The sequence below is a fragment of the Sciurus carolinensis genome, chromosome 1 (genome assembly GCF_902686445.1).
Source record: "Sciurus carolinensis chromosome 1, mSciCar1.2, whole genome shotgun sequence".
In the NCBI taxonomy this organism is placed as follows: Eukaryota; Metazoa; Chordata; class Mammalia; order Rodentia; family Sciuridae; genus Sciurus; species Sciurus carolinensis.
The window spans coordinates 189,711,942-189,725,153 of NC_062213.1; the positions used below are offsets into that span (position 1 = coordinate 189,711,942).

Genomic DNA, 13,212 nt, shown 5'->3' on the forward strand with positions numbered 1-13,212 from the left:
TCCCATAAGGACATTCTGTTATGGATGTGGGTATTGGGTCTGTCTTGGTAATCTGAATGAGTGAAATTTAACTCTGAACAAGGTACTTTGGTTTTTTCATTTAAGTATCGTGTTTTTAGAGATTGGAGTCACTTTTAGCACCTAAAGAATATGGGCTATTGAGTCACCATTTGGAATTATATTTCAAATTTACTTTAAGTTTAAAACAGGATATTGATATTTAATTTATTTAAAACAAAAACAAAACAGGATCTTGCTATCACTGCCCATGCTGGTCTTGAACTTGGAGCTGCCTCAGCATCTCAAGTAGCTTTTTGGGGCTGCAGGCATGCACTCCTATGCCTGCCTGGCTCAAATGATCACCATCTTAAAAGTCTTCTAGGGCTGTGGTTGTGGCTTAGTGGTAGAGCGTTTGCACTCCCAGGCACTGGGTTTGATTCTCAGCACCACATAAAAAATAATAATAAATAGATAAATAAATAGTGTTCATCTACAACTAAAAAGTCTATACAGTCAAAAAGGTCCTTTAACCTGGCTGAAGAAGACTCTCATTATAACATCTTAGAATTTTAGCTTATTTAATCCTTACAGTAACTTGGTGAGGTAAATGTAGTTACTGTCCCCAGTTTATAGATGACACTAAGACTGAGAGACTGTGACTTGCAAAGGATTACACAGGTATAAATAGAGCTGAGATATAAACCCAGGTCTTCTAAAGTCTGCTTTTATGTCCCATAGTACAGTTCTGAGTTTGCCAAGGGCCTGAACTGATGTGACAGTGGTGGGAAAACATTTACCCTACCACATTCCTCTTACAAAAAGATATCCCATGTTACCAGTTTCATACATTAGGGTTTTTTTTTTTTTTCTTTTGTTTTTGATAGTACTGGGGATCAAACCCAGAGTCTCTTGCATGCTAGGGGAGCACTCTGCCATGGAGCTACATTCCCATCTCCCTTTTCTTCCTTTTTTTTTTTTCCTCTTTGAGATACAACCTTACTAAGTAGCTCAGGCAGCTTCAAACTTCATCCTGCCTCAGCCTCCTAAGTAGCTGGGATTATAGGCATGCATCAATCACACCTGACTTTATAAGATTTTGTCTGGAAAAATCACACTGCCACACTGGCACCATTCCCACTGTCACTGCCCCCATCACCAAGGAGCAGAAAATCCTGAGTTTCCTTTTGGTGACCTAAGAGCAGGTCTATTTGTGGTGTTCTTTTTCTCCAGAACAGCTGGATATTTTTGAAATTGGTTTGTTTTTCACACATAATACTGCATTTCTCTCTAAACACAAACTAAACACAACTTACTTTCCCTTTTCTTTTTTCTTTTTTGGTACTAGGGATTGAACCCAGGGGTTCCTTAGCTCAACTACATTCCCAGTCTTTTTTATTGTATTTTCAATCAGTGTTTTCCCCAGAACTTGAGATAGATCCTCCTGCTTCCGCTTCCTGAGTCTTTGGAACTACTGGCATGTACCACTGTTCCATGACCAAACACCGACCCTCCCTCCCCTTCCTCCCTCCCCCCTCCCTCCCCTTCCTCTCTTCCCTTCCCTCCTTCCCTTCCTTCTTCCCTTCCTTCCCTTCCTCCTTCCCTTCCTTCCCTTCCTCCTTCCCTTCCTCCTTTCCTTCCTTCCTTCTTTCCTTCCTTCCTTCCTTCGAACCCAGGTGTGCTTAACCACTGAACCATATCTCTAGCCTTTTTTACTTTTTATTTTGAGACAGCATCTCATGAAATTGCTTATGCTGGTCTCAAACGTAAATCCTTCCTGCCTCAACCTCCCGAGTCACTGGGATACAGGTGTGCACCACTGCACCCAGCTCCCAAACACAATTTTCTTTTACCTGGTAGAGCATAACAGAATCATTTTTATAGGAACATAGTCATATTATGGACAGGGATCAAATAGGATCCTCCACCTGCAGAGTAGAAATTCAGCTTGTTAACCAATTTGAGTCCTTTGAGCTCAGGAGCTTCCCATAGTGTTTAAATCATGGGACCATTCAGTATGCAAGGCCTTGCTCCTTCCCTGATTAGAAACTCCTTATTGACTTAAATTTACCAGCAATTCGAAATAAGCAGTTGATTGATCTTATCCTTACTTTGCAGGTTATACTGGAAAGGTAAGCTGCATTCCACTCTAAAGGTGCAGTTTTGGCCTTTCAGACTAATCCACCTTTGCCCCCCAAAATATGGACTAAGCATTAATGTAGTTTAGAAGCTAAACATGACAATTTACTTTAAATAGTTCTCAAAAAAATTATCTTTGTTGGGCATAGTCATTTATACCTGCCTTCACCTTGCAAGTAAGAAACTCAAATGGTATATTTATTCATATGTACTACTTCTTGTTCCTAGTAAGAATGTGCCTTGTGGCTTGGAATGACAATATGGAAGTAGTGTCAAATTACTGTTATGTTTCTTTGGCTGCAAATTCTCCTTGCATTCCAGGGTTGAAAATATAGAACTCTTTTTCTAAAAAACCAAACATTGTAGAAAGAGATCACTGGTTTGTTGTTTTTTAGGGAGGGTTTGAAAGCTTCAACTTTTCATTTGTTTCCTGAGATGTAGTGTTTTTGGTGGTTGTTGCTGTTTTGTTTGTGTGTGTGTGTTACTGGGGATTTAACCCAGGGGCACTTTACCATTGAGTTACATCCCCAATCTTTTTTTGTTGTTGTTGAGAGAGGGTCTCTCTCTAAGTTGCCGAGGCTGACTGAACTTGCAGTCCTCCTGCCTCAACCTCCTGAGTTGTGGGGGGTGCACCACTCCACCTGGCCTGTGATATAGATAATAAAGTGTTTTAACCTACAGCAAAAACTTTGATAGTTGTATGTTATGGAACCTAAAGTAACCTTTTCACCCCTTAGAAGAACTTATGTCTCTGTTGTGGGATGTTGGTAAGTTCAAGGCCCCTAGGAGATAACACAACTCATCTTAGTTGTTCAATGGACTTTTTTTTTTTTTTTTTTTTGCAGGAGGTGGGGTATTGGAGATTTAACAGCCTAGGGGTGCTTTACCACTGAGTCACATCCCCAACTTTTTTTATTTTTTGAGACAGGTTCTCACTAAGTTGCTTAGGGTCTTGCTATGTTGCTGAGGCTGGTTTTGAACCTGTGATCCTCCTGCTGCAGCTTCCTGAGTTGCTAGGATTACATGTATGCACCACCAAGCCTGACTGGTAAATGGGCTTTTGAAACTCCACTGAGAAGGTATTTTCTTATTTATAATATTAATTGTGAGCACCTAATAGATCTTCTTAACTCCCAATCTGTTTTTTGGAACTGTTTTACAAGTTGCTTTACAGAATCACAAGGTGCTGAGTGCTACAGATAAATGTGAAGACTATTGTCTCTTCTTCCAGGATTAATTTTTGCATTATACCTTTTGATTTTATTCAGCCTGCTTTGAGTGTCATTACTGTTCAGAGTTTGCTAAGAACGCGCTAATAGTTATGGAGCATATGCAGACCGCCCAAACTTTGGAGAATGTATCTTTGTCTCCAAGTGGAATCATATGTATGTGTGTGTGTTGGAGGAGTGGGGAATACAATTTTTAGTAGGCAGGTTTTATGTCCTTTTGTGACATTCCTATGCACTAGTGACTTGGCTGCTTTGATATTTCCAGGTAAATATGCAGAGGACATTTTTGGAGAGCTCTTTACTCAGGCAAATACCTTTGCCTCTCGGGTAAGCACCCTTGCTGAGAGGGTTGACCGACTACAAGTTAAAGTCACTCAGCTGGATCCCAAGGAAGAGGAAGGTAAGGAAGCTGAGCTCAGCATTTACAGACTGGTGAGCAGTTTCTTACAATTTCTTCTGATTTATAAAAAAGCAAGGAGAAAAATCACAGAGACCTATGGAGATCTGCTTTGAAATGACATAAGCCTGGGAGGTGTGAAGAAACCTTTTTAGTTCTACCACACCCCCACATACTTCCTTTCTCCCATTCCCCAATCCTTCATTCTCAAATTTCCCTTCATATTTTGCTACCATTAAAGTACTTGGAAGATTCTTTCCACCTAAGAAGAGGTCTGCTAGATCTGGCCACATAGTAAACCTTTGTGTTGCCTCATTTTGTTCAGTCATGAAATGGCTGGGCTGCTTGACAGCCTTATGGGGCTTCCCCAGAGTGGGAGGGAAAAAAAACCTGGCTGCAGACAGCCGCAGCCAAGAAATGCAGCAGCTGAGGCCTCTCTGACTGGTGTGACTCAGTGTTTGTTCAAATAGCTTGTCGTCCATTTTCTAACGCCTTCCATCTTCTCTCAGTGTCACTTCAAGGAATCAACACCCGAAAGGCTTTCAGAAGCTCTACCATTCAAGACCAGAAGCTTTTTGACAGAAATTCTCTCCCAGTGCCTGTCTTGGAAACGTACAATACCTGTGATACTCCGCCCCCTCTCAACAATCTAACCCCTTACAGGTAACAGCTGCCTAGCCCTTTTTTTTTTTTTGACCCATGGCTAACAACACTAGATTGTCTAAAATATCTGAAGATGTTGTTTACATTAGAGGGTTTTATCAAAAAGCTTACTACCTACCCAGAAGTTGCTTGCAGCAGCAGAAGCTAAAGTTCACCTTAAAAGCCATTGTCACTTATTATTGTTTGGTTTCTGAAATATATAGTAAATATAATACATATCGAAAGTTTGGTGTAACATTGCATGCTGCAGAGTTTAATTTGGTATAAGTCAGGTCCATCTTGGGTTTCATCCAAGGAATTTAGTTATTATAGAACCAAAAGGACTTTGTTACAAGGCAGTCCTACAGCATGGATCCCAGGGGCAACGTTCTAGAAAGGTTCCCACACTTATTTGGAAACCATTAGATTACCAGATGTATGGGCGTATTCATGGGGCCAGCTTCATGAACTGGCAGCTCTGGACCCAGAGGGGTCCTTCCAAAGCTTAAGGAATAATTGGCATTCTTCCAAGTGATTGTCGTTCACTTTGTTTTGAACATCCTTTCTGTATTTCCTTTTGTAAGGACCTACCTTTCTGTGGCTGAACCTGAAAAAGAAGGTAACCTTAAATACAACTTAAAGCCCCTCCTTGCCACTAGTGGTTTGGTAGTGTTGTCATCCTGCACAATACCACTGAATGAGGCTGAAAGAATATTTATCTTTCTTGTATCCATAAATATCTTTGGAACAGGTAAAAAGTAATTACAGATAGCTGCAGGCAGATGTTGTCTATCACACATGGGTACACTGCAAAGAAGAGTGTGTGTGTGTGTGTGTGTGTGTGTGTGTGTGTGTATGTGTATGTGTATATCCCTGTGAAATTCAAGGATACCATTTTGATTCAGGGACCATGGGATGGGAACTTGGTAGCTTCTTGCACAGATACAGAGAAAGTACAATGTATCCACCCTTTTTTATTACTGTATGAAATTATTCTTGCCCTTTGGCTTTCAAAGGGGCTAGTAAGCATAACAGGACAGAGCTTTGACTTAGTGGTCTCCATTCTTTAGTCCAGTTGGATGTGTGCAGAGGAGTGTGGGGCAGGAAGGGGTCACACACCTGATAATGTTATGGGGAGTGTTATACATGTGGTTTGTGTGGTAAGATAGGATAAACAAATATTGTTCAGAGAATTTTGTTTTTCAAAGAATGCTATTTTCTTTTTAAACATACAGTCAGAATTAGCATCTCTTAATTTTCTGGACTTGGCCTAACAGAAATAAACAGTGGTGTATCCAACTCAGAACAAGATTTAATAAAAAAATCATTAATGTTTGACTTGGAAACATTTTCTCTGTGTTGTGATAGGATTGGAAGGCAGAAAATAGAATTGCCTTTCCAATACTTTTTTGATCAGAATAATTTTAAAATAAATGTTCATCCTGAAGCATGAGTTTTCTGGACAGTGGGGGCTTAGCTATGCTAAAGTGGAGGATTCCATCCAGGATCATTAAGTCTGGCAGATAGCCCCTTATATTGACTCTCAGTAGCTTACTATGTAGCACTATCATAGTCACTAAGAGATAGTGATTAAACCTTATGGTCCTAAAATTGCTGGTCATCTGTTCTCAGCGAGGCCCCCTTGTGGTAGGGTTGAGGGTGGACACTGCACTATTCTAGAAGTCAACAAAAAGATGCAGTGGTTATCTGTGAATAGAGAAATGACAGCTGTACATATACACACATTTGTTTATATTTGTGTGTACATATAAACCTGTACATGAATGCACAGGTTTCAGGTGGGTGGAAGGTCACTAAAGAGTTCTGGAGAATTGGTGGGGAAAGAGGAAGCAGGAACAGAAATCCTCTCGGATGAGCCAGCATATCCAGATGTCCTCAGGGAGCTGTCTGTGGCCATGCAGATCTTTGGAAATAATCAGGATCCCTGCTATAATTTGTTCTTGCCCTAACCATGCCAATTCCTTTATTAGGAATTGAAAGTAATGAGAAGGTTCTTAAGAAGTAGAGAGGTGCCATTCAGGGGCATTGAAATGCAGGTATGGGAGAGGAAATATGCAATCGATTTGAATGACTTCTTGATTCCTTAGTGTAAAAACTGCTAACTGATAGGTGTTTGGAATATTGGATTTGGTTGGGAGCTCATCTGTCTACTGACAGCTACTTGTCTTCATTTCTATCCCAGGGATGATGGAAAAGAGGCACTCAAATTCTACACCGACCCTTCATACTTCTTTGATCTTTGGAAGGAGAAGATGCTGCAGGACACCAAGGATATCATGAAAGAGAAGAGAAAGCATAGGGTGAGGGGAAAGGGGCCTCTGTTCTACACATCAGTAGGCACGATTGTGGAGGGGGAATAAAAAGGAAGCCAGTCTTATGTGAAGTAATTCCGAATGGCTGCTTGCTTGGATGCCAGGTGAAACTCTTAAAAAAAATGTGTCCACACCAACCACCACCAAGATGAAAGTATAAATCACACCAAAAATGTGTTTGTTCCCCCTGGTGCTATTAACAATCGAGTATATTCAGGCTGAGTTTTAGAAATTGACTTTTCTATTCACCATTTATTTCTCTTGCAATTTGCACCTGACTCTGCTGGACACTTGAGCTAGGCTAGTCCCTTCCCCACCAGTTTTGCAGCTCATTTCTCAGAGACTAGCACAAGGTTCTGCAGTGTTTGATTTGCAACAGGAGCAGTTTAACACCTTCGCTTCTGCTTGGTTAGCACCAGGGGAGGGGATATGCCTGGTTTGTGGATATGCCCCTTTCTCCTAGGCTCCTGGTGCTACATGTGTGGCCTACCAGTTTTGACCTCACAATCCCATTAGCATGGCTGCCAGCAGGCCCAAGAGAATGCCATAGGCTAGTCCAGCTGCACAGGATGGAAAATTCTTTAGTGGTTTTTGTTTTGTTTTGTTTTTTAACTATTTCCTTATATCTGTCCCATCTGCAGCTGTCATTCCTTCTCTTAACTGTTCTTTGTGGCAGAGCAAGTAACAAAAAACTATTTATTAACTTCCTAACAATTAGAGCTATTCAAAGACATGAAAGAGTTACTCAGGTAATAGGCTTCCCATTGCTAGAGGTGTTTAAGTGTGGGACTGAGGAAATGTTTTGCCTGGAAGGTGGTTTGAATTAGATGACCTCTAGGTCACCCCAAACCTAGCAATTCTATAAATTCTGTTCTTATCATATGTTGTCTAGACAAATTGTCTCTTGAATATACATCTTTGAAGATGGGTGGAATTTTAATGAAGAACTTTGAAAAATATTTCCCAGAGACTTTTTTTGTTTCTTTTCATTGTAGAAAGAAAAGAAAGATAATCCAAATCGAGGGAATGTAAACCCACGTAAAATTAAGACACGTAAGGAAGAATGGGAGAAAATGAAGATGGGACAAGAATTTGTGGAGTCCAAAGAAAAGCTGGGACCTTCTGGGTAAGTGATGCTTTTGTACTATTGGTAGCATTCTTTGAAGGGTCTGGGGACCTGGGGACAATAGTCTGACAGCTTTGGCATGACGCCTTTCACACCCCCTGAAATCTGGCTGTGTGGTTTCGATCAATACCACTATTAATCACTTTCTTTTAAGTGCATCCATCTGGTGATTAAAATTTGCTAAATAAATCAAGAGACTCAGCAATTTAAATGAGGTAACTGGAGTAGTCTGGAAAAGAAGGCCCGTGGCTTCTAGTACCCTTACTCTACCAGAAACTAGTATGTCTGAGGGTCTCAGAGGAAAGATTGGAAGAGGAAGAAAAGTGGTCTTGGGAGCCCTTTGCCTCCAGAGCATGGATTTGAAGATCATACCTAAGAGCCAAGCATTTCAAGGGAATAGGGAGGGCCAGGCAAGGAAATTGTGCACATCACCAGAGCAACTTTTCAACCAGCCTTTCTCAGTCTTAGAAACTAGCCAAAGAATTGAATGCAGACCTGAGAAGAGTCAGTGTGGGAAAGGTTGCTTGGCCACTGTGGAGGCTATATATCTCTGTGGAGAAATGGGAGATGTCAGTCTGACCCCATTTCCCAATACCAAATCACACTGGAAGTTTAAAGGGGGAAAATGGGGTTTAAGCTTGGTTTGATGCTTATCCTGTTGTCTGACCTGTATGACATTCAAAGCCAAGTCACCACGGCCATTTGGCATGAGTGTTACTCTGATTTTTTCCTCTAAATACATTGTATGCAGACTGTCAGAACCATGCCAGCCCATGCCGGGTGTCTAGGAATGATAAAAAGGAAAGAGTTGAGTTGTTCTTGCTTTTAGGAATAACTCTACCATAAAAATCTTGACTTTTAAAAATCTTGACATTTCTGACACTTGTTCTTCCTGGATTAAGAGATTTGTTTTAAAGAGTGATGAAGATGGTGAGAAGAAAAATGAACATTTTTTTTCTTTCTTTCAGCCCTGAGGGTTCGTACCTCCATCTCCCAATGAAAGAGACTATTTTGTTCTGTGGACCCATCCTGTTCAGACAGGCATTTATCATAGGTTCAGTGACTCTGAGACCAGAAGCTTACTTGTTCAGAAAGCCAGCTGTTATGTATGTCTTTTTTGCGAGATGGGGGTGGTGAATATGAGGAGTTTGCCTCCTGTTTCCTTATTGTCCAAGAGGTTTGGAGTGGGCTGCTGGCTAGTGTCTCTGGACATGCTTGTTGGTGAATCTATCAAGAGATGTGCCCAGCCTACATGGCTCCAGGCTTTGGGGATTTTCCATATCAGAGCATCATTTGATTTAGTTAGTTCCCTCCAATTCTGTTCTCCCTGGGATCTGTTTTTGATGAGTTCTTTAGAACCCAACAATGGTGGAAAGAAGGGGGAGGTGGACAGAGCAGGCCAGATTTTGCTAGCTGATGCTTAGTATATTTGTGCTTGTATGGAAACTTATTGCTTGGTATATTTATGCTTTTTTGAAGTTTTAATGTTGTTCACCCAGAGCAAATTTACCCAAGGCCCAGTGCTCTGAGGCAGATTTTCATGAGGCAAGCCCTAACAACCTACTTTTAATCGGCAGCTTATTTTGTTTGATAAGAGACCTGGCAGAGATACCACATTTACTACCACACGGCAGCCTGCTTTCAGCCTTGGCTTGATTTTGCAATCAAATGCCTCCTTGGCCTTTGAGTTCTCTAGAGGCTTGCCGACCTCAAAATCAGGCTGCACGCCAGTCACATGTTTGTAGCTCACTAGCCTGTAGGCTTGGCTTCACCCTTTGCACAAGACAGGCTTTGGGATCCAGGTATAGCTGCACCTAACACTCAGAAGAGAATTTAAAAGAATGGGTTTGACTAGGTTGGCACTGGGAAAGGAACAAAAGGGTTTTGGTAATCTGGGTTGAATCCCATTATTACAAACAATCCAGTAGAAATGTCTGGGATATACATAACAGTACAATATTTAGTCCTTAAATAAAATCTCAGCATTAGGAAAAATCTGTTTATTTCTTTCTCATAGCTTTTATATCAAATGCGTTTTTTTGTGGACTCTTTTAAGAAGAAAAGAAAATACCACTCAGGCTCTTTAAATGACAGTTTTTGGCATTGGGTTCATTGTCAGGTATTCACCCGCCTTAGTGTACCAGAATGGCAGCATTGGCTCTATTGAAAATGTGGATGTAGGCAGCTATCCACCACCACCACAGTCAGACTCCACCTCATCACCTTCACCTTCTTTCTCTGAGGACAACTTGCCTCCCCCACCAGCAGAATTCAGGTAAATGGTGGAACCTTTTCCCTCCATCCTGTGTGGTTAAACATCCAAGAACAAAATAAAGAGTTCAAAATCTAGGCCAAGACCACTAAAATAACTTCAGGCCAGTCCGTCTACATAATAGAAGTAGTTCTCATTTATCAGGTGTTTGTAAGGTGCCAGGCATTGTGCTACACACCATTAATGCTGCTTAATCCCCAGCAGAGTCCTTTTGAGATAGGTACTCTTATCCCCATGTTACAGATAAGTAAATTGTGAAGCATACAGGGGTTAATGAACTTACCTAAAGTCACACAGGTAAAAAGAGACAGAGCCCCAATTGACCACTCAAATTCCCAAGACTATTTTCTTAACTACTGTTTGTCTATACCTGAACAAATAAAAATCACCAAATTATCTCTTGTTTTTTTTCACTTAGCTTTAACTCAGTATGAAATGTCGTGTTACAAATCACCAGCCATAAAATACTTCCCAGACACTTTGCCCAGGATCTAGGAACATTGCAAATAGTTACTTCCCTCTTCTATTGCTTCTGGTTTATTTCACTGCTGGGTGACTCTCCAGAAAGAATGAAACCATGGGAAAAGGGGGTAAAACTTAGAATCTGTCCATTTTGATATTTGTTAATGCCCCTGGCAGAGGTGTACAGAGGAAGAGATTGCTTATAATGGCTGAAAAGAGGCCTGAGAATTTTGGATTGCACTATTTTCTCACAGTTACTTTCTGTCTTTCTGATGTCTGGCAAATGAGAGCTTTGAAAAGTGCACTTTACTCCTTGGACACTGTTTAATTAGTGACTGAATATGTTGAGGCCCCCCTCAGATGGAGACCTAAAGTACTGTTGCCCACTTGTCCTCTCCCCTATTCTTCTTGGCCCTTGAAACCACTAATCCCAAATCACTTCCTGCTGGTTACCCTGTCAGATGCAGCTAAGGCTTGAAGGTCTGTGGAAAATTCCAAGATGGATGCTTTCCTAAGGAGTAGCTATTAATGCAGGACAGATGCAAAGGTGGGAAAAGAAAACCCTCAGCCTCACACGTGGCCTGAGACCCTACAGCTATAGCTGCACAAATCTGATCTCAGGGGAAATGGAGGCTTAATCCTCTTTCAAACCTAGATCAAGAATTGGTGGCACATTTATCTCTCAGATCCTAGATGGAGACTCATTCTCTCTCAAGTGAAGATGCACACACCTAAATCTATACCCTGCTCAGGTTTGGTCAGCTCAGAATGGGTTTCTTGCCTTCACCAGATCTGGTGAATGTTAATAGCCTGAGAAACAACCCAGTGGGAGGGTAGTGTTTGAATTTTCATTCCAGTTCTTTCTTGTGTGCATTCTTAGTCTTGGTTCCAGGCTTAAAACTGAGAGCCACCCATGGGACATTCATCTGAGGGTGCCTTCCCCTGGAGACCTAAGGTTAGAGGGGAACCTAATATATGTTTCAGCCAGCCCTTATGTGATAAGGAGTCCCAAGTCTACTTCTTTCAGGCACTCTACCAACTGAGCTATATCGCGAGCCCTCAGGAGTATTTCTGATTGTACTCTTCTGCTGGGAGGAAGCTCATTATCTTAGAAGGCTGCCTATTTTCTTGTTGGTCTGTTCTGCCCATTCCCAGATATTTCTTTGTATTTGAGCCAAGAGGAAATGTTAGAGTCAACCAAAAGGAGCCTAAGTTACAAGTCTGCCTTTAGGTGGGTGTTTGCATCCTGAGAGTGATGGTGGGTCTCTTTTCTTTGGCCTTGTAGCTACCCAGCAGACAACCAAAGAGGATCTGGCTTGGCCGGACCCAAAAGATCCAGCGTGGTCAGCCCGAGCCACCCACCCCCAGCTCCTCCACTGGGTTCTCCACCAGGCCCCAAACCTGGGTTTGCTCCACCACCTGCCCCTCCACCTCCACCTCCAATGGGCATCCCACCTCCACCACCACCTGTAGGATTTGGGTCTCCAGGGACCCCTCCACCACCTTCACCCCCATCTTTTCCACCTCACCCTGACTTTGCCGCCCCTCCCCCTCCTCCCCTGCCACCTGCAGTGGACTACCCTACTCTGCCACCACCTCCCCTGTCCCAACCAGCAGGCAGTGCACCTCCCCCTCCCCCACCCCCTCCCCCTCCAGGACCTCCACCTCTCCCTTTCAGTGGTGGGGATGGCCAGCCTGCCATACCACCACCGCCGCTTTCTGATGCCACTAAGCCCAAGTCCTCCTTGCCTGCTGTGAGTGATGCCCGTAGCGACCTGCTTTCTGCCATCCGTCAAGGTAAATCCCAGTGGTGGGTTTGGGACCATGGAGCCTTGTCTTTCTGAAGCCGTGATGACTGATTAGGGGGATGGGGGAAAAGGGTTCTGTGCCTTTTCCAGAGAATGGCTTTCATTGAGTGTGGAGAGGTTGGGACCTCAGACCTCAACAGACTGAAAAAAAACTTCACCCTGAAACTATGAGATTTCTTTCCACATTAGTCTAAAATAAAAAATTCTTAACTTGGGATCTTGGAACTTCTTAAAAATGTATGCTTTGCTATACAGGTGATGAACACCTTTAATCCCGGCAATTTAGCAAGGCCCTAAGCAACTTAACAAGATCCTGTCTCAAAATAAAAAATGTGGCTCAGTGGTTAAGCCCCCCTGGGTTCAGTCCCTAATACCAAAAAAGAAAATGTATGCTTTGTGTGTGTGTCTGAATGTATTTTTTTCTGTTTAGAAAGTATTCCCATTTTTTTGATAAACTGTGGAATATATACACAATGGAATATTACTCAGCCATAAAAAAGAATAAAATTATGGCATTTGCTGGTAAATGATGGGGTTGGAGAATATTATGCTAAGTGAAATAGGCCAAGCCCAAAAAACCAAAGGCTGAATGTTTTCTCTGATAAGTGTATGACGATACATAACGAGGTGGGGTGGCGGCGGGGGGAGAGAAAAATGAAGGAACTTTGGATGGTGTAGAGGAAAATGGGGTGGGAGGGGGTGGGGTGGGAGGAGGAAAGATAGTAGACTGAGACAGACAGTATTACCCTATGTATATGTATGATTACATGAATGGTGTGAATCTACATTGTGCACAACCATAGAAAT

At 42.2% G+C, this 13,212-nt stretch overlaps 1 protein-coding gene across 2 annotated transcripts in view; it reads left to right on the plus strand.

The window, feature by feature from the left end:
• Wasf2 (WASP family member 2) overlaps positions 1-13,212 on the plus strand; it is a 73,232-nt gene that overhangs the window by 54,938 nt on the left and 5,082 nt on the right. For both annotated transcript variants that reach the window (XM_047546593.1, XM_047546601.1), the window contains exons 3-8: positions 3,631-3,765; positions 4,272-4,425; positions 6,608-6,725; positions 7,733-7,863; positions 9,983-10,138; positions 11,883-12,394. In XM_047546593.1, coding sequence (XP_047402549.1) covers positions 3,631-3,765; positions 4,272-4,425; positions 6,608-6,725; positions 7,733-7,863; positions 9,983-10,138; positions 11,883-12,394 — 1,206 coding nt within the window. The remainder of the gene's footprint in view (positions 1-3,630; positions 3,766-4,271; positions 4,426-6,607; positions 6,726-7,732; positions 7,864-9,982; positions 10,139-11,882; positions 12,395-13,212) is intronic.